The sequence below is a fragment of the Dama dama genome, chromosome 12, assembly GCF_033118175.1.
Source record: "Dama dama isolate Ldn47 chromosome 12, ASM3311817v1, whole genome shotgun sequence".
NCBI classification, from domain to species: domain Eukaryota; kingdom Metazoa; phylum Chordata; class Mammalia; order Artiodactyla; family Cervidae; genus Dama; species Dama dama.
In genome coordinates this window covers 27,697,282-27,719,774 of record NC_083692.1, presented here as the reverse complement: position 1 = coordinate 27,719,774, position 22,493 = coordinate 27,697,282, and the positions used below count along the sequence as shown (strand labels likewise).

General features: G+C 40.2%; 1 protein-coding gene across 3 annotated transcripts in view; it reads right to left on the bottom strand.

The window, feature by feature from the left end:
* PPP2R5E (protein phosphatase 2 regulatory subunit B'epsilon) overlaps nt 1-22,493 on the bottom strand; it is a 149,288-nt gene that overhangs the window by 57,750 nt on the left and 69,045 nt on the right. For all 3 annotated transcript variants that reach the window (XM_061156920.1, XM_061156922.1, XM_061156921.1), the window contains exon 3: nt 13,905-14,101. In XM_061156920.1, coding sequence (XP_061012903.1) covers nt 13,905-14,101 — 197 coding nt within the window. The remainder of the gene's footprint in view (nt 1-13,904; nt 14,102-22,493) is intronic.

The window sequence follows — 22,493 nt, the reverse complement described above, 5'->3', positions numbered from 1 at the left end:
TAATTCCTCTTTCTTTGCCACCATCCGACACGACTGGGACAACAGTCCTCTCCCATTGGCCATCGTGGGTTGAATCGGCTCACTGAAAATCTACACAAAGGAGCTGGCAGGAAGCTCTCTTAGTCGGAGGAGAAAGAAAAATAAGAATATCATTTACATTTCAACTATTATTCAAAAACCTTAGCAACTTCCTGCTTGCTATCCATGAGATTTAGCCTACTCTCCTCTACTTAGCCTGCCAAAACCTCTGTAATCTAGAGCCATCCCTGGGGCTCCATCTCATTTCCCACAAATTCCAACCATGAACACTCCACTCCCATTAGGCTTCTATTTCAAGACCAGACTTTGCTCAAAGAGGCAACTTTTTACCTGCTGACATGCTGACAGTAATATCAAATTTATTCTCTCCAGAGTCTATTATCCCCACACGAACCATCACAGGGAAGTATTTCCCACAGAGAGACAACTATATTGCACCGTCTCCAAAATTGGAAATGTAACAGTGAATCCAAAAGTGAAGATTGTTGATATTAAATCTTGGAATCCAAAAATAGAGGTGTAAACACTGCAATAGTCATGGTGCTTGCTGTGTATAAATACAGAGCAGGCTGTCTTGCTGTTGGCAGGCAAGCGCTCACACCCCACACTCGGGCTAGCCCTGTGATACCGGGTTTTCACTCTGCTTCATTATGCACGGACTGCAGGTCCTAACATCCCGGAACGGTACCAAAACTGCTAAATTAAGTGATTTCAGTAAGAACCACAGTGCCCAAGTTGATAAAACAATAACAACACGGGGCTTTACTGAGAACACACACAGTCTTTTAACATCTGCTTTCAATGCTTTACTTTCAAAATCAGCCAGTGCTAAAGGAATAATTAAACCTCTTGAATTTTGAATTAAAAAAACACACAAAACTTTACTGGAGGCTCCTAATGGGGCATTTCTGGCTACTGAGTATGTGTTCTTACATAAAATTACTGAAAATAAACAGGAAATTGCCCAAACTGTCACTGCCCCTTCCTCTGTGTGCCTGTGTGTAATTCTCTTGTCTCTGTGACCCTTCATTAGTAAAATAAAGCCCTGAGCTAGAGGGCGAGCGGTGAAAACAAAAACACACCTGACCTACCTCTGACCAGAGATGAACATCACTCTTTACGAGATACTACTGCTTCATAATAAATTGAGTAAGATACGCCACTCCAGCCAGCCAGCCCTCCCTCACCAGCCTCACAGAGGCATGCCAGCCTCGTCTTGGAGGGGGAGGCAAAGGCATGGGTGTAAGTTCCTCAGAAAAAAAACAAGAGAGGGTTCTAGGGGCACTGTCTACTAACCCTTTTAGCTTCCATTTTAAATGTGCTCTTAAAGACCACTGCCTTCCAATTATTTTATCCTTCAAATTACTGCAGTTCCTTTCCAGAATAGGGCATAAGAGACACCCCGCTTTGTTCCTGAAGATACAAAACTCCATTTTCTAGCACCTTACCTACTGTCTAAATTTTTCTAACTTCTAAGAGAAAAATCCAAAAGTCCCACTAAAGAAAAGAGGCTGGGGTTATTCCAGAATGTTCTACCCTGTTCTCATAAAAGGCTTAACTTCTTCAGGAAGGGAAAATCCATGGTATGCCCCGTGTAAGCACCTGCCCAGCCCCCCACCCTGTAACCTACATTTCTGGAGGGCCAGGAAATATCATACTCTCCAAAACACCTTGCTTGTCCATTTTATGAAAAAATAAACTTGCTCTCCAACTTACCAGAGAGTTACGCCCAGTCCTGTTTCTACTCAGAAACATCGTCTCTCCTCGGGGTCACCCCTGCCCTCCTCTCCTGGCACGGCTCTTCCCTGAGCTCTGCCTCAGGCTCTGGTCTTTCCTGTCTCCCTCCTCCGCTGACAGGCTAACCCCCGCCACTTCTCTGTTCATCACTGGAACTGCAGAGAATAACGTCCCTTATCTTCCCCTCACTTTTCAGAGGCAACTTTCTCTGCAGAAGTCACTAGATAGCATATTTCTTGTTTTCATCTACAGATCAAGTTTGGCTTTTACTATTGGTCAGAGGCCAGCTACCTCCTGGAAAGGACCTGCTCATTGTTTTCTTGCCAAATTCTTGCCTCAAGCATCGCTGTCTCTCAGAATTCCACCTGGAAGACACTCCTTTTCTCCACTTTTTCCTGCTAATAATGCACCACTACAGTGTAACCGGCTTTTCCCTTAGAGAATCAACCAATAAATCCCTCTCTCTCTCATTTCTGTCCTTCTTCAGTAAAGAGAAGACCAAGCCATAGAAACTAACATCAATTGCTATGCTAGAGGTAAGACCCACTTAAATATACAACCAGCAATATTTTCCAATCATTTTGTCATCCATTTTCTTGGCAGGTTTTTCCAGAAGTATTGCTTACACAACTAACCATATTTTCAGTTTCTAGGTTAAATTAAAAGGTGGGATAAAAGAGAAATCAAAATGTGAATGCAGTACTGTAGCTTATCCTGCAAACTCTGCTGCCCGCCTGGGGGCAAGGAAGGAGGAGAAAGAGGAGGAATATTCTCATCTCAATGAAATCTCAGTATTGGATAGATCAGCGCTAGACAAGTCACAGCTGTCAAACCATTTTAAGTATATTGAAAACTCTCAACAATCTGTGAAGCAGTTAAGCCAGAGGGACTACAACTTGTAAATGAAGCAAATAGCAATCATGAGTGGCTCACTGCTTCCTGAGTAAAAACCTGCTCCTCAGAATGTTTAAATTAAACTAAACCCATTAAAATCCCTATCAGATATTTTAAGACACAATGTTTGCAGAAGAGAAGTGGTAAATTATTAATACAGTGTGGATATTACTATGCAAGTAATATCAGAAAAAAATGTTATATAGGTGAACTAAGGACAGTACATACATACGTATATATTGTGTTGGCCAAAAAGTTTGTTCAGGTTTTTCCTATGATGTTATGGAAAAATTCGAGCAAACTTTTTGGACAACCTAATATAATTATATACACATGGGCACTTGAAGATTTACAGGGCCATACCCCATCCCAAAAAACAGACTTGAAAATAAGACTTCCCAGAGAGAATTAAAGTTTAAAATTAATAGTCAAAGATGTGAAAAGTCACCTTAATGACACAAAGAGCTTTCATGCTAGCAAGACTTCATTGTTTAACCAAAAAACTGATTAATCCATTCAAAGAAAAAGTAAGTCTAACAGAGGTGGCAAAGGTAGTAGCATAAATGATAACAATAATCACATCACAATAACTCTATAAAGTTACAGTGCGTAATGATCTTAGGATGAAGACTCATCTAAGATCACACAGCTAAGTAAGTGGCCCAGGTTATTCCGTCTGTATCACTGACCCAGGAAGGACCACAAATAGGCAGGCTGTACAATCGTAAGTAATCATAAATGCTTCCAAGGATTAGGGACCAACATAGAGATGAAAGGACATTTAAATATCTAACTTCCTAGCTCTAAATCCAGGCTAACCAAGCAATTTAAGGATCCCTTGGTTGCTGATATGGCTCTCTTGTTTCGAATGAGGAGAGGTGGGGAGAACTGTCATGCAGGGAGCACAGGAACCTAGGGGATATGACCATCTCAAGGACTGTGGTTTGGGTGGAACAGAGGAGAGTTCTGAACTACAAAGCTTTCCTCCTGAGCCCCTCCTCACTCCCAATGACTATGTACTCTTGCCTACTGGGAGGCAGTGGTCGGGCAGGGGAAAAAAATTAATTTGAGAATAACAAAGACAACGTAGTTATTATATAGGGTAGTGAGGTTTGGGGGAGGCGGGGGGCGGTGGTGGAGGAGAGGGAGTGAAAAGGAAGCTGTTCCTTAAGCAAAAATGAACATTTAACCCCAGAGCTTATTATCTGGTAAAATAACAAACAAGGAAAAGGTTCCAGGGAAAGCATCAAAGCCTTATTACTTATGTAGAGGGGTTCAAGGAAAATGACAACAGTACTGAGGCAAGAGTCCAAATTTAGAGATTTTAGTCTCCACTCCTATTAGAAAGACTGATCCCAGGAGAGTATTACAGCACAGCAGTCAAGAGGATGAGCTCTGTAGCCAGACTAGGTTCAATTCTCAGTTCTGACAGTTACCCAGATGAGTAGCTTCGGGAAAGTTTCTTATGTCTCTACTTCCTTTATATAATCTAAAAATAATATAACATATAATACAACAGGGTTATTGTGAAGACTTAATTTACTCACACAGTATTTGCAGATAATTATGCTGCTAATACTGGTAATTGTACAGGTGCTGGTCATCTTTCATGAGTACACACGTTTATGAAGAACCACTAAGGATTAAGTAATTCAAACACAATTTTTAATTGTGAAACCATTATAAAAACCAACAAAAACTGACACAAGAGAAAACAAAAAACCTGAATAGGTCACATATGTATTTTAAAAATTGAGGGGGTGGGGGAAGGATGGATTAGGAGCTTGGGACTGGCAGATGCAAACTTGTATAGAATGGATAAGCATAAGCAACAAGGTCCTACTGTAAGCACAGGGAACTATATTTAATATCCTGTGATAAACCATCATGGAAAAGAATATGAAAATAATGTATGTATATATATATATATTCATAATTGCTGTATATATAGAGAGATACACATAACTGCTATACAGTAGAAATTAACAGAGCATTATAAATCAACTATACTTCAATATAATAAATTTTTTTAAACAATTAATTCACTGCCAGAAACCTTCCCATGGAGAAAACTCCAAGCCCAGATGGTTTCATTGGTGAAATCATTCCAACAATTTCATCTTCATCTTTAGTCACTGCCATAAACAGGAAGACCTGCTCCCCTCTAATCTCATCCTATAATTTAGGGAGCAGCACCGAGCGGAGCACTGCACATGTAAAAATTGAGCTTAAGCCATTCTGGAGTCAGACTATGTCTCAAAATTTAATCAGAAACTACAGATCTTCTCCCATAAAAACAGGTAAAACACACAAAATTCTGTGCTCAACATCAAGAGGTTCACTGACCCCCACAAAAATATTCGATGGACACCCAAACACACTAAACAATACTATTAAATGAGCATTAACAGATGCAGCACAGTGATAGTTTAACAACAGGACAGAGTGCCTGCCAGTTTCTCTACCCTCTGATACATTACGAACGGTAACAGTCTACTCCTAACCTTGAGCAGTGATTTTTTCCTGATCTCATTCTAAAAGTATCTTTTGGCAATCTTCATCATCATAACCTTACAGTCTTTACAAAATACCAAGAAATTCTTTTCTTTTTAATGTTTAATTGTGGTAAAAGTCCACAATGTATATTATATTACACATAATATAAAACATACTATTTTAACCATTTAACACTTCAGCGGCACTGAGTACATTCACAATGTTGCACAACTCTCACCATCATCCATCTCCGGAGTTTCTCACATTCCTCAACTGAAACTCTGATCCCACTAAACACTAACTCCCCATCCCCCTTGCCCCTTCCCCACTCCCACCCCACCCCCAGGCCCCCTGGCTTCTCCTTTCTGACTCTATGAATTTGACTATTCTAGGTACCTCGTATAAGTGGTGTCAACAGTTATTTGTCTGCACCTACTGTATATTCATGCCTGGAGAATCCCATGGACGGAAGAGCCTGGTAGGCTACATGGGGTCGCAAAGAGTCGGACATGACTGAGCAACTTCACTCACTCACTCACTGTATATTCACGGAGAAGGAAATGGCAACCCATTCCAGCATTCTTACCTGGGGAATTCCATGCACAGAGCAGCCTGGAGGGCTACAGTCCATGGGGTGGCAAAGAGTCGGACACGACTTAGCGACTAAACCACCACCACTGTATATTCAAAGTACCAATGAATTATTTACCTTCTAATTTATTAGGTCCTATCTTTTAGATTTATCCTATCCTTAAAAATTTCCCAGTAAGTTCATCACTTCCTAAATGCCTTTCCCAGACGTCACTCAATTCTCCTCCATTATTTATATTTCTAATCTCCCCCACCTCCCGTATCCCACCACACCCAATGGCTCACACCTACAGATCTTATCTCCTCTGGGTCTAAAGAGTCACCTCCAAGACAAATCCAGCCAGAATGTAGAGCTAAAGTCCTTATCAGATGCAGGAAGATGAAAAATGGCAATTTCATGCTCCCCCTGGCAGTTATCATTCCCAAAGCTACTTTTAGATGGCTGTCATTTTATGAAAAGAAATCTTCCATCCTTCAGCCTAGAGAGGATGCAGTGAAGTTAACAAAGCACCCATAAGAGTCTGTGCAGGGAGACTCTGAGATCTTTAAATTGCGGACTTCATATTTTTCCACAAAACTGTTTTATTCTATTAAGAGGCTAACCAGAGCGGTGATTTCCAGTTAAATCACAGAACATATAAAAGATAAAACAGGAACTTCCCTGGTGGTCTAGTAGTTAAGAATCCACCTGCCAGGGCGGGCACACTGTTCAATCCCTGGTCCAAGGAGATACCACATGCTGCAGAGCAACTAAGCCCATGCTCCACAGCTATTGAGCCAGTGCTCTGAAGCCCAAAAGTCACAACTATGAGCCCACGTGCTGCAACGGAAGCCCGTGCGACCTAGAGTCCATGCTCTCCAACAAGAGAAGCCTCCACAATGATATGCCCAGGCACCGCAACAGGAGTAGTCCCTGCTGGTCACAACTAAAGAAAGCCCACCCGCAGCCACGAAGATCCAGTAGCGCCAAAAAAAATTAATAAATAAAACACTTAGATAACTAAGTGTCAGGGCATAATTTGAGAGTGGGAAAAAAACAAACCCAATGTGTGGACAAGAAACAACATAAAGGACTCAAGGCAAGATTTCAGTAAAAAAGAAGAAAATGTTGTATTTTATCTTAAAATTACATTCACTTTGGCAAACCATACATTCTATAATTTGAGATACATATTTAACCAAAACAAGGCAGAAGTGGAGCAGACTCTAAAATCAAGAAAAGCCAAGATATAGAGAGAAAATATGAAAATAATAATAAACGACCAATGCAATAAAACATCCTTCACTCAGGAAAGAAGGGATAGGATTTTACTCTAATGAGGATAGTACACCCAAGATTCCACTACTGTGTGTGCAATCATTATCCACAGCCATCACTTCAACTCACTAGCTCCCCCTGAACGACTGCACTGAAGCGCAATGATTCTCTGCTACCACCTGCGGTCCCAGCGTTGTTCTTTTTCTCCCCTGCTCTATGCTCATGCTGATAATTACAGATAACCATCTCTAACCTTCCCATCAAGGACTCCTGTAACCTCAAAGGTAACACATCAAAACTCAATTCAGTTTCCATCCAAAACCTGCTGCTAATCCTGCCGTACCATTCTCAAATAGCAGCTCCATAGACTACCTGATTTCCAAAGCTACTGGAGACTCCTTTCTCTCTCTCTCTCTCTCTCTCTCTCTCTCTCTCTCTCTCTCTCTCTCTCTCACATCAATGCAAACGCTAAGTGGCTTCAGTTTTACCTCCTAATGAGGGCGGTGTGCACCTGCACTGGGTCTTCACTGCAGCACACGGACTTCTATGGTGGAGAACAGGTTCTACGGCACGTGGGCTCAGTAGTTGCAGCAGTGCTGGGTGGGCTTCTACAGTTGCCACACACAGGCTCTCCAGTTGCAGTGCATGGGCTTACCTGCCCTGCAGCATGCAAGGTCTTAGTTTCCCAACCATGGATCAAACCTGTGTGTTCAGCACTGGAAGGCAGATTATTAACCACTGGAAGTGCCCTAATGAGTTTTAAATGTCATCCTTTCCTCCCCTTGTTGATGAAAGTGAAAGAGAAGAATGAAAAAGATGGCTTAAAGCTCAAAATTCAGAAAACTAAGATCATGGCATCTGGTCCCATCACCATGGCAAATAGATGGGGAAACAGTGGAAACACTGACAGGCTATTTTTTGGGCTCCAAAATCACTGCAGATGGTGACTGCAGCCTTGAAATTAAAAGACGCTTGCTCCTTGGAAGAAAAGTTATGACCAACCTAGACAGCATATTAAAAAGCATTACTTTGCCAACAAAGGTCCATCTAGTTAAGACTATGGTTTTTCCAGTAGTCATGTATGGATGTGAGAGTTGGACCATAAAGAAAGCTGAGCACCAAAGAACTGATGCTTTTGAACTGTGGTGTTGGACAAGACTCTTGAGAGTCCCTTAGACTGAAAGGAGATCAAACCAGTCCATCCTGAAGGAAACCAGTCCTGAATATTCATTGGAAAGACTGATGCTGAAGCTGAAACTCCAATACTTTCACCACTGACTCATTTGAAAAGACCCTGATGGTAGGAAAGATTGAAGGCGGGAGAAGAAGGTGATGACAGAGGATGAGATGGTTGGACGGCATCACCAACTCAATGAGTTTGAGTAAACTCCGGGAGTTGGTGATGGACAGGGAGGCCTGGCATGCTGCAGTCCATGGGGTCACAAAGAGTCGGACACGACTGAGCGACTGAACTAAACTCAACTTTTCTCCCCTTCCCTACTTCCACCCTGTACTTGGTTCAGGCCCTCTACAACTTCTCTAATACAACAAACCCCTCATCAATTCTCCTCTGCCTTCTCTCCAATCTACCTGGCCCACTGCCACTACAATACAAAACTGACCGTATCACTCCCCTATTCCTAACTTTTCAGTGGTCACCTACTGTCTGTAGATAAACCAGAGGTTCCTTCAGGTCCTTCCAGTCCACACCTACGTCTTCAGCTGCCACCATTCACCTGTTCCCACTCCCCCACCCCACCCCCACACACACAATGCTGTAACAACACAGCACTGCTTGTGTTCCTCTGAATCTACCATGTGGTTTGGGAATGCCTTTGTATCAGGTAATTCTCTTTTTCATTTCAACATTATTTCAACCACTGGAAAATATGTATTCCATTGTTTTTAATAGTCAGGCTTTCCTCACTTTGTAAAGCCATTCCTGACCTTCCTCCCTTCCCCCTTTCTCTCTGCTCCTTTGTTGCCTTCTACAAACTTCTATTAATACATGGATGACATAAAATTTGTTCACATGGGTGCCCTTTCTACCAGACTTTGACAGAGCAGGGCCCTGTCTGTTTTTAATCATCAAAATGTAAAGGTGTGGCTCTAAACCAGTCAATAAATATTACCCGGGGCTAATTAAAACAATGCCTTCACCCGTAAGATTTCCTCTCATATTTGAACTATTTCCCAGAGATGGTTTTGAAAAGGAAGATGGGTGAATATCAAGAGTATAAAAGACAGAGTTTAAGTCTGGATAAAAAAATTAACCCAAGATTACTTATTGCTCAGCGGGCAAGTAATGTCCAACCCTTTGAGAGAGCTAGAGATGCTAAGAAATTTCTCAAATGGATGCATGGCAACAGAACCAGAAAGAAAACATGAGCATAAATGTGGTAAAAACACTGCCTCAAGGACAGAAGCCTGACACTTGAAATGATACAAGGCCAATATGTGCCAAAGCCTGAGGAACTAACAGTCCTGGTTCTCGTTTTTCCATCAGATATGACCCCACGAGAAAGAAACACATGGAAGAAACCACTGACAGAGTAGAAGCAACTACTTTGGACAATATTCTGTAAACTTTAAGGATGGCAGGATCCATTCTAAATTTCTGAAAATGTGTTGGTAGATTTTGGAGCTGGACAGACACGAGAGACCACCACCAACTCCCTTCATTTACAAGGGGAGAAATGGGGGGCTCAAGGGGGAGCTTACCCAAGTCTCACAGTGTTAAATGGAAGATAAGAAATGAGGACAGTGGCTTCTACTTTATCTGGGGCTATTCCATTACCCACACCACCCAAAGGTGAGTTACATGCTATATTGTTTTCTTTTGTTTACACATAAAGAATCATTTTTCTTTCTTAATTCTAACAGTCTGTAGGTGGTATCTAGACTTTATTTAAATGTTAGAAATGGGTTCTACAACTCCTAGATTTCTTTCATCTGCCACTCTTTTCTTACCCTAACAGGAATAGCAGCTTTCAGAACAATCCCATCGGTTTTCGGTAATAATGCTGACATCAGAACATACCACCTTAAGTCATCGGTCATACTCGTTTGTAAAACCTAGCTATCAACTTCACTGATATTTCATTAAAAGTACCACCATTTCTCTCACTAATCCTACCGAAGCAATTTCATTTTACAGGAATAGGAAAGAAGAACTGGTGGGAACAGTGACTATTCAACAGGCAGGATTGAAATTAGAGAATCTGAGGACCAGAGGCAGTGGGATATAACACATCTAGCCAATAGAGCTTTTTCAGTCCACAAACAGGAACTCTGGGCTCCTCCCATTGGAGGACTTATTATAAAGTCAAGTACCTAATAATGAAATCATCCAAGTTTAGTTAATAGTATTACTGACTAAACGCTTGCCATGTGTTAGGGACTACTGTTGTTGTTCAGTCAGTAAGTCATGTTTGACTCTTTGCAACCCCATGGACTGCAGCCCACCAGGCTCCTCTGTCCATGGGATTTCCCAGGCAAGATACTGGAGTGGGTTGCCATGTCCTTCTCCAGGGATCTTTCCCGTCCAGGGATGAAACCCCGTCTCCTACAGTGGACGCGGATTCTTTGCCACTGAGCCATTGGGGAAGCCCTTTAGGGGTTATACCAAGAGCTTCACATATGTCATCTCCAATCCTCACAAAGTAACCGAAGGGTAGGTATGATACAGATGACGAAAATAAGCAGTAACAGCACCAGGATTTCTACATACAAGGGGCTCACAGGTGGCAAAATGGAAGGGAGTAGAGGATAAGGAGGGACGTAGTTCCAACCCTTCTTACAGAGGTAAATCCCTGTTTACTAGATTGTATGTGTATCTGAGGTGGTGAGAACCCTGATGTACAAACAAAGTATTTTCCTTAGTGGACTATTTATGGAGCAGGGTGGGAGGGACTGTAGCCACTCTTCCCTCCATCCTACCCATCTCTTGGCACCTCATGTAAACTGAGGACATTAAGAGATGGAGGGCTCAGTCCAAGGTGATGGAGCAAGTAAGTGTGCCAAGAGCTGACATCTGAGCCCAAGTCTGTGTGGTTTCAAAGCCCTTTATCTTTCTACTCTACCATACTACTTCCTTCTCTTTAAATCCCACACTGTCTAAGAATCATGTAAAATTAGTAGCAATTTCACAAATCACAAGATGTGAAAAATAAATTACATCTCCGAGCACCCTAAACTATCATCTAGAAAGTCAATTATCTAATGCCCTAGAATAGCAGGCATGCTACAGATTCAAAACTTCCTAAAACAGGACTTAAGTCATTTTAAGGTACACATTCACAAGCAAATGACAGGAGTCTTTTTTTTTTTTTTTACATTTTTTTGTTGAGGTTTGAGGGTTGTGATGGGTATGGCGGGGGGGATGGACAGTAAAAGAGAAGAGAAAATGGTCTCTCCTTTGAGACTCAAGCTGCTTTAGGACCAAGATGATTCACAGGAATTAATGAATTTTTGAATTATGCCACATACTGGGTTTAAAACTGGATATGGTCCAATAAATCCAATATCTTCATCATAATTTGAGAGCATGAAATGCCCATATTTTAAGAGGGAACATGCTTTCATTCACTCATTCATCAACCTCCAGGTAGGCCGGGACTAGGATATTAGAGAGGCCACAGAGATGTTCGTGGCATAGTTCCTGCTGAGCAGTATTCAGGGGTCCCCAATCTTTTTGGCCAGGGACCAGTTTCATGGAAAACTATTTTTCCATGGACTAGAGGGCGGGGGTAAGTGTTTCAAGATGATTCAATTACATTACCTTTACTGTGCACTTTATTTCTAATCTAATGCTGCCACTGATCTGACAGGAGGTACCAGTCTGTGGCCCAAAGGCTAGGGACCCCCTAGAAGTAGTTATAATCTAAATAGAAAAATCAAATAAATGTCTGAAAGGATTAAAGAGGAGCCAATGAACAAATTCTAAAAGGTTGGGTTGTCAGGAAGTGGTAGAACTGAAGGAAGGAGAAAACACTGGACTTTTCAGGAACCAATGGTAGCACTTTAAGCCAGCTCTTGAAGGCAAGGGGGGGAACCAGAATTAGAGGCAGAGGGCCAGGGAATTCACAAAGGTCCGGGAAGAGGGGGAAAGACAGGCTATTAGAGAACAAATCCACAAATACATAGATGTTCTCACACAAGGGCAGACTGATATGCGTACAAAGATATTCATGGGGTTATGGTTAAATACATTATGGCACATCCACACAATGAAATGCAGCTATAAAAATGAATGAGGCAGCTTTGTATGTACTGATGTACTTATGTAAGAAAAGAAAGCAAGATACAGAGAGTGTGTTAGTATACTACCATTTGTGTGTTTACAAAAGATAATATTTATACATATAGGCTTGGATATGCTTCAATAATCACAGACTATCCATGGAAAGATGCATAAGAAAGTTATAAACAGAGGATAACTCTGTTAGCTGAGAACACAGGTAGGTTAAAACCAAGGGACTATGCTCTGAAGAAGCAGGTGGACTAGAGAAGATCCTAGGTATCAGGGTAAGAGGGCTGGAGAGCAGGCAAACTCTAGAGCCAAGGTTTCTCACCAGTGGCATTACTGACATTTGAGCCAGATAATTCTTTGTTACAGGGGCTGTTCTGTGCATTTTAAGAAGTTTAACAGTATTCTTGGCCTCTACCCCTTAGATGCTGGTAGCACCCCCCTCCCAACCCTGATTGCAGCTCCCAAAAACGTCTCCAATGTTAAGGTGCCCTGGCAGGGAAAATCACCCCTGGTTGAGAACCACTGCTCAAGAGCCACAATGTAAAAATGTAAACAGTTAATGTACAAAACACTGTTTTACATTCCTGTAAATTAATAAATGCAATATACACTGCGATATGGATCTGAGGACTATACTGGACATTGTTTTGAAATGACCTTCATATATGTATCATAGTTTCTCAAGTTGTGATAATTCAGGTCCCTTCCCAAATCTGAAAACTATTCATTTTTAACCAAAACTACTCCATCACAGATGTCTCTTTTCTGCATTTGTTGAATACAAGGGATACAAGTTACACAAAAAGACTAAGTACATTTTCAGCAGTACACAGAGGGTGAGCCAGATTCCCCAATGGGCTTCCCAATGATGCACCGACCCCCTTAGATCTCTTCGGCATAATTTCAGGAGTTAGTAGACCACAGCCACCACCTCCAAATAGCTTGTGCTCTCTAGACACAAGATCTTCTAGGAGGCCAAGGAAATCTAACAGCAGACTGTATTTTGGCTCAGCTTTTGAAAAACTAATATAATTATTGATACAATAAGAACATAATTTCTTGTATTATACTAATTATGTTTCTTCTCATAACTTTTAACGACCACACAAAGTACAAGATGCTGTTCAAAACTAATGAAAGACATAATTCCTGACTGCAAGATTATAAAATGAATGATTAGTTTATAAAGCCAAGAGAGGCTTTATCTAGGTTCTTTATCACAATTTCATGAAGTTTAAAGCCATTTCTAATATACCACAATGAATGGGGAGAAAAAAAAATCAAGGCATCCAACAGGCTTGTATATTTTTCGAACACAGATCTAAAACTTTTGTTGATTCTCCTGTGTCTTTTCTTTTCCCAATGCCAGAAATCCAGTAACACTCTGGCAATCTTGGTTTCGTATTTTGAAGTCAATGATTCCTCCAATACTGTTGTAGGTGAAAAGTTCTGGATTTCATTCTCATGAAATCATGCTCTTCAAATTCTAGCATTGTGCCGACTACTTGTGCTTAGCTCTCAGAAGGTTGGCTCTCATTTGTGGAGGTGACCTCCCGTGACCTGACTCTGCAGTAAATACACCTGTGCGTCCTTATGGAAGGTGCTTACATGTGTCCGCGGCGAAAAAAAGAAACTCACCATTCTAACTACTTCAGGGTAAGTCTGCTCTGTCAAACAGCCTCTGCTTATTGTAATGTAGTCCACCAGTTCATTAAGAGTGGAGCGCTTGTATTCTTTCATTTTAAGATCAGATAGCGTGTCCATGAAGTCAAAAATGACACAGCACTGCTGAAGTTTCTTTAGGAACAGTTCAGGCTGCTCTGAGGATGGAACGTCTAAGAAAAAAAAAGGAAATGGTGTAAGTCTGTCATCAATTTCTAGGTAACAGGAATTCTCTGTGAAAGTTAACTTCAAAAGCAAGCTCAAAAAAATAAGAATTCACATGACAACAGTGTTCTTTTAAAACAGTTACACATGGACAGGAGGAAATACCATATCCACTACTTCAGAGACCTTGTCTGCAGAAACTACATGGTACCAACACAATTGACAGCATTTGCTATTTCGCCACCAAAGATTGACCAAAATCCCAAGAGCCCTTAGAGAGTTGAAGCAAATTTTAACCAAAAACATCCCAATGTCTACACTCTTAAGCCAAAAACACTGGAAAAGGTCAAACGTTCCATTATAAGGTAGACACAGAATTTTTCACTGTTGGTTTAAATTAATTTAACTAAAAAACTTAAAAGCAGAAATGTCAGTTGATTCATTTTAATTTCACGCTGACATCCTTGGTATTTAAGGCGACTGTTGTGAGTATTTATATTTTTTGTTTTGTTTTGGCTTGGTATCTCTGAAGCTTTCTTGTCAAAGACACTCAAAAGATCAACAGAATGAAGCAATATAGACTCTCAAAAAGGGCACATCCATAATAGGACAATGCAAGCAAACTCTATTTAAACCTAGGCTCTCCCTTTTGACCCATCTTCCTCTCTTACAGGAGAGAAAACCACTAACATGTTCATTAATATGTTCTCAGAATAAACATCTGTTCTTTTCCTACAAACAGCAGGTCAGACATTTGGTTTGCTGTCGCTAAAAAATACGTAGAAATTCTACACTAAATTCCCCAGCTAGAATGGAAACCTGACCTAGAGTTGGACTTGAAAGACACCAACTAACGGTAAATAGTTCATTCCACTTCTATCTTCTTTCTACTACTTTATTCCACCAAACTGGAACCTCTCTGGAAAGGTAATGATATTATGACAAGAGGACTTCTGCTGCGATCCAAGGCGATTAACTCATAATCCTCAGAACACTCTCTGAGGTAAGCAGGTGCCATCATTATTATTAGTCTCCATTTTTCACAAAGAAAATTAGAGACAATCATGGAGGTCCCACAATGAATGAGTTGTGAAGCTAGGCACAGCACCCAAGTCTCTAACCACACTCCCATCTTCCTTCTTTACAATTCAAGAGGGACTGGAACCATGTTTGTCCAGTCACTTGCAACCATCCCCAGCTGCCAATCTCCCAGGAAATGCACTGCAATGGCCTTGCAGCGCGGGCCACCTGATTCCCGGAGTAAGTGCAAAGGCTAACAGCACCCATCTTACACAGTCACCGGCAGCCCCAGCAGAGGGCAGACAGGGCCAGACTGCTAGTCACGGGATCCACCTGGCTCCTCCTCTCCAAGCCCCCTCTCCTCCTCACAACCCAGAGCCCGAGTGCCAGCCCATGAACCCGGGACCTCATGGATCATATTCTCCCCAAAACTGATGTCAACTTTAGGTGAAGCACAACGGTATCTGAAAGTATCACATTTCTCTACCAGATATAAGGGAAGAAGAAAGAGCTGATCATTTTTAAAGGTATACAGCACCACTGCTATTCTCAGCAAAAGCAAGTTAAATATTTAGAAATTATTCTCAACCAGTTGCCCCTCTCACCACCACCCCCCAAAGTTACCCCAAAAGTCTAACATATTGATTTAGTAACGTCAAAGAATTTGAATTAAGCCATGAGATGTCTCATTCTATTCCCCTAAACTTAATCACTTTCAAAACATCTAAGCCTTATAAGGACTAAATCAGACAAACCAAGTGTTTTCTTTAATTACAATCTCCTTCAGGTGTTTACATAAACAAACAAAAACTAAACAAGGCTGCTTATCAACATGACTATATATCCTTAACCAATGGCTAACTACATGAACATAACCATCATGGTTAATTACTGAAGTCTTCTAAGTTCTACATCAGACCCCACACCTCAAAGCGGAAGAGGAGTTTTGACGCTGCACAGAGAACAAGAAAAGGCTTATTAATGTATTAAAGTCTTCAGGACAAATTTTAATGAATCCTATTTTTGATACAGTAATTTTGATAAAGCTTAAAAACCAGACCATGTACAAGGAGAACTCCTTAACTCAGCACATATGCATTATAAAAGCATGTATAAATGACAGTTTTTCCTCCAAAAAGCAAATCATCATTTAAGTAGTGACAACAATGATTATTCTTTGTGGTCAGTGCAATGATACTCAAATAATTCACATTTGGCTATCTAAAAAAATGCAGGCAGTTAACATTTAGTCCTCTTTCTTAATTTTAAACAACTGAAATGTATTCTCTTTTAATCCAAATTGCTATAATGTCAAAGACAAATGTGAAGCAGGCTATCCAACTGCCCAATAATGATAATTAGCTCACATTTATTGACCACTATTGGATATAAATACTGGGTAATATTCTAAGCACTTTACATATTTTATATCTCACTCAGTCCCAACAATAACCCTATGCAAGAGGTACTATTTCCCACTTAACAGATGAGGAAACCAAGACACAGAGAGATTCAGTGACCTACGCAGAGTCTTAGAGCTAATAAGCAGTGGAGAAAGGATTCAAACTCAAGCTAACTGACTCCAGAGCCTGAACTCTTCACTCTGTGCAACAATCAAACTCAGTGAAACACGGGAGTAATACCATATTCCATAGAGAGGGTATGCAAAAAGAGAAAAGAGGAAGAACACAGAAAGAAAACAACCAATTAATTTCCAACATGCCCTCAATATAAAGTATGGTGCTGAACCCTGCCAGCCCATTTCCCAGAGATTAACACATACAGCAACAAGCTATGTTTCATCCTTTATCACAGACTAAATTCCTCTAAAATAACCTCCTTCCCCTAAATGTAAGAACTTAAATAATCAAGACTGAAGAAAAAAGGAGAGTCAAGACAAAGAAAAAAAGGGAATGGTGTCCTCAAAGAACCAATCCCATTATAACAATATTTAAAAATTGTGTTTTCATTTGTGCTGAAGGATGCCCTAACTCACAATGGTCCAAGCACAGGGCTCTCGTTTGGCCCTCAGACCGCCCCACATGGCGGTGCTGCTCCCACCCGCCCTGCCCTCACCTTCCCTAGTTCCAGCAGGATGTAAAAGAGTAGAATGTGAAAAGGGAGGACCGGCCAGGATCAGAGACGGAACACTGAGTGGTGCAGACGGTTCCAGTGATGTCAGTTTAACGTCTACAGAACCAGTCCCAGGAGCAGATACAAATATTCTTTTTTAAAGAAACATGAGTAAAAAAAGGATCGGGTACTAGCCCATAAAGAAAATCTCATAAATGACAAAAAGAAGAAATCAGACAAGCAGTACATTTTGGCTACACGCAGTAACATAGATATTAGCAACTCAAAACTACCCACCTCCTAAATCCAAGCCACCTGAGAATCGAAACATTCAGTAACTTAGATGAACAAAAAAAAATTATAGACATTTCAAAATAAATGTAAACTAGAAAAACTAAGGGTCACTGCAGAGTCCCAAAGCACGCCAGGCAGTGGGTGCTTGTGTAGTCCCTCTTCCGTGGGAACCTCCGTCCTGCACAGACCGTCCCTACCCCCAGGAGAGGGATTCCATAAAACCATAACCATGAACAATGAAGAATCAGTAAGTGGTTATATAATACCATGAAGGTCATTAGCACAACAACCCATCCATCCAATGTTAGTATTTGTTTGAAGGAAGAGTTAACTGATCTAATGATCTTAGCTTGATAAGATTTCATAAGGTCAGATTCCACTATTCTGGAACAACTCTTAGAATTTAAGCTGATTTCCAGAATATGTTCCTCACCCAAGAAGATAATGTAATGACCAGTTAAATGGTCGATCTTCATGACACTTGCATTTCGAACTGTAGTGTCCTCATCTTTCCTTTTCAGCATTAGTTATTTTCTCACACATGCTCTTTTTCTATCACCATCTCTCAGCATCCTCCTATCAATTTTCATTAGTAAGTTGAAATGATTACTCTCACCTCCAAGGTGTTCATACCCAAAGAATTTTAAAATTTACAAGCCCCAAAGTAATGGGAAAACAGGCACAGAATTCAACAGTACAGAAAGGATGCAAGTTCAGAGTAAGAGCCAAAGATTCTCCTTATATCTAAAGAATAGTCAACGGGTGTTATACACACTTAGTTATACATGTAATACACACATGCATGCAGACGCAGACACACACACACACACACACGCACGCACGCACACACACACACACACACACCACTCACCCTCATTATGATTTCAAGGGATGGATGTTTATTATTTGTTTATAACTGGAAGAACACTCTTTCCTCCCTAATCAAGAGCTTACATTATTCCACCCCTTCTAAAGTCTGGGACACAGAATCATGGACCCAATATCAGCCCATGTTCTCTGAGGGCCTGACTCAATTTTGGACTTTGCAAAGAAGAAAGCAGCAAAGGCAGAAGAAACAAAACATGAATTCAATGTCCTTTGGGTTTGGTACTCTGGGACTCCAGTTAAACTTAATTGTTGAAAATCATTGCCACTTGCAAATAAATACGCCAACTGAGTAAATAAAGAAAGCCCACATCATTAAATTCATTAGCCACGATCTCACAGGAAGAAAGCAGATTGGTTTTTAGGAAAAAAAAATAAAATAAGAGATGTGGGCTGATAATGCATTTACACATAAGCTGTTTAAATGTATGTAGATAAACATTTTCATAAAATGGCCATGTTTCTACTGGAAGTTAAGCAGTAACATTGTTTGAGCTCCTAATGAATAATATTTATAATCAGTTATGTCCATTCAAAAGATCTGGGAAAAAAAAATTCTAAATTAACAATGCTTTTCACCTGAAAACACCCTAAGCTATTCCTCCTGTAGCCCTTTTACATCCATTTCCCCTACTCAAACAACAACAACAAAAAGAACCGAAAGCACTCAGCATGTCACTGTGGTCTCTGATCCCCCACCTCCTCCTCTGGAACCTTCCCCACGGCAAACACATCCCCATCCAAGTGTGCTATGAGTCCCTTACACATGACCCTTCAAAACTTCAACAAAGTCACAGGATTGCATCCGTATGGGTATATGAGAACGTATTTACAGAAAACTGGTCTCACAGCAGTGAGAAGAGCTTGCCTGAGCATTGAAGACTGAAGTGTGGTATGTCAGCAGATGTGTTTAAGGACCTAAAGTAACTGTCTCTCAGTCGTGTCTGACTCTGCAACTGCATTGACTGCAGCCTGCCAGGTTCCTCTGCCCGTGGGATTTTCCAGACAAGAATACTGGAGTGGGTTGCCATTTCCTTCTCCAGGTTTCTTCCCAACCCAGGGATCAAACCCAGGTCTCCTGCACTGCAGGCAGATTCTTTACTACTGAGCCACCAGGGAAGCCCCCACTTTTGTCATACCTACTTCAAAAACAAACCTAAAAAGAATCCTATTTTATTCATGGAACTATGCTTCTACTAGGAACTGCTTTTGATACTTGAAAAAAAAAAATCAGATATAGCCAACAATATTTCATCAAAATAAGACCACTATAAATCCTTATAATGAACCAAATAATAAAATTAGACTTCATGTCCTATAAACTGAACCCAAGCATACCATGTTGGTAACACAAGACAGTCCCAGATAAATAAGCAAATAAGAAACTGATGTGAGCTAAAACAAGTATTCAGTATTTGACCATTCCAATTACTTTATTACTGTGTTTCAAGTAGTGGCTCCAAAAACGTTTATTGTTGATGATGCTTCCACTACAAGGTATTTATATTTTATAAAAGTGTCTTGTGTGATTTCAATGTGTGACCACAGCTGAAGACCACTGTTTTTAAAGTAACCACTTTAAAATCCTTCTTTCACCTCCTTCACCTTTGAAATTTGCCCTCAGTTTATTTAAAGCTAACAGTGAAAACTTTTGGTTTTCAACCAAAGGAAGGTCCCTGGCAACACCTACAACAGTGAAAGTATTCCTTCTTGGCCCTGGCTATAAATACGTGAATTTAGAGTTGGCTGCTTTCACAACTCTTCACAATCTATTAGGAAGGTCGAAAAACACTTTGGTGATTATTAGCACACACTTTTTTTTAGATTCAAAAACATGTCACATAGAACTACTACAACAATAAAAAACAGTATAAAAAGAAGACCAAGGTGTTAAGTATTAAACAACAAACTGAAAGGCAGTTAAGACCAGTATTGATATTTTAAGGTCAAAAGAATGATGACAATGATAAGGAACATTCACTACTGCAAAGCGCTGTACTAAGCTCTTGACACACATTATCCAATTTAATCCCTAGAATATCTTATGAGTGGCCACTATTAATATCCCAGTTTTTCAGATTAAAAAAAAAAAAAACAAAAAACAGAGCCTAGACAGCTAGGTCACCTGCCCAATATCACCCACTACTAAGGGTTGTAGCCAGTATCCAAACCCAGATAGTCTTAATCCAGTGCACACCAAGAGCAATGATGACGATGACTGGGATAAAGAAAAGCAACTCACTACTACCACCACCACCACCACCGGAGCAATGGATAAACTATCGTGACTGGTTATCTGTTTAAGAAAAGTATCTAAAAGTAAAGGAAAATCTGATAGACTTTTCTACAAGTATTTACACATTTTAAAACTTTAACATAAGTGAACAATGGCAGGTGGATAAAGTTTTAAATAATAATATATTAATTATTCTTCCTAATTTGGACAATCAACATGTGTTATTACTCTTTCATGGATCTCTCCAGTTATCCCTTCCCCAAAGCTGACAAATATGTACATGCCAGTTTATAAGCAATACCCAGAGGTCTCCACTAACGCAGAACAGTGCCCTCAGCACCAAAACCACAGGACTCAGAGCTATCGTATTGTTTCAACACTGTGCTCTAATCAGAATAAACGGGAAACACACACATGCACCCACACATACAAAACTTCTAATAAACATGCTTCCAATTTTTCACAGTTCTCCCTCATGCTTTACCTTCTAATGCCAAGGCCTGCACTATAACTTGTAAGGACAAGAAAAATAAAACATTTAAAAATTCATACTTACAGATGTAGATTACTTTTCTGCCACCAAACTTATTCGCAGGATAGAAGCCACCACAGCCTCTGACTGACCCAGTCTCTCTACTATCAGTTCATTACCATTTGCAGAGATGAGACTAGGAAAATAGGAACCAAGGCCTTTTAAATAAAAGGAATTCCTGAAGCATGCTGGGCTACGTCAAAAAAATAAAATAAGAACTGCAAGAATTATAGAATGTTCTAAAGTATCCCCGACAGTGTCTCCCTCTGAAGATTTTACCAGTAAAATTATTAAGAAGAAGAGGTTGACTTTCTTCTATTTCAGGAAAAGACATTAAAATAATAACTAGATAACACTTATTTCCACTATAATTTCCTAAAATGAAAGGACCGTTAAGGATAGAAAAAGAAGAGAAAGCTCAAACTTAGAATAAAAAATAATCCTTCCTTAAAAAGGAGGGTGGCAATTCTCCACACATATGTACACACATGCATACACATCTACACACGTGTGAGCACATACACACACAGTCATGTACTCTCTCTCAATCTTCTTTCCCTTCTACTTATTTTTCATCTTGCCCAGTACCAGCAACAACTCTTCCACTGGTCTCCTGCATTTGGGAACCTCTGGGCCACATCACTTCTTTGTTTCAACATTTCTCTAGGAGTGTGGATAACAGTCTCAACCGTAATGACAGTACTAATTCCAACTGTATTTAGACGGCTGTAAACACTGAGAAGATAATCATACACCCTGCACGGGTTATAGGACTATCTCACTTTAGAGCAGCCAAGAAGTCCCGAAATCCCGTAACATAAAACCCCCACAAAACCTTATATATAACTCCATTGAAGGACTTGCCACATTACATTAGGACCACTTTTTTCTTTTAAGCCAATGAATCATGTGTCTTGTTCCTCTTTTAACGGCCCCCAAAAGAAGTTTCTGGAACATAGTAGGTACATAATAAATGCAGGTTGACTTTATAAACCAAATCTTATTTTCCTCTACTTTCAATGGTAAATTACAGCTTTATTCCTCTAGAAAAAAAATTATACTGAAGAGGAAAAAGTTTAATATATTTAATAGAATAAATTATTTCCTAATATTTTAATAATATCAAGTCACAAAATGCAAATTTTAAAACTAAGATGGAGTAAGTATAAGTCAGACAGAAAAAGACATATTGGAGGTTACCACTTATATGTGAAATCTAAAAAAGTCAAACTCAAAGAAACAGAAACTAGAACGGTGGTTACCAGAGGTGGAGGGGTGGAGGAAATGGAGAGATGATGGTCAAAGAGTATTAACTTCTAGTTATAAGATAAACAGGTTTTGGGGATCTGATGCACAGCAT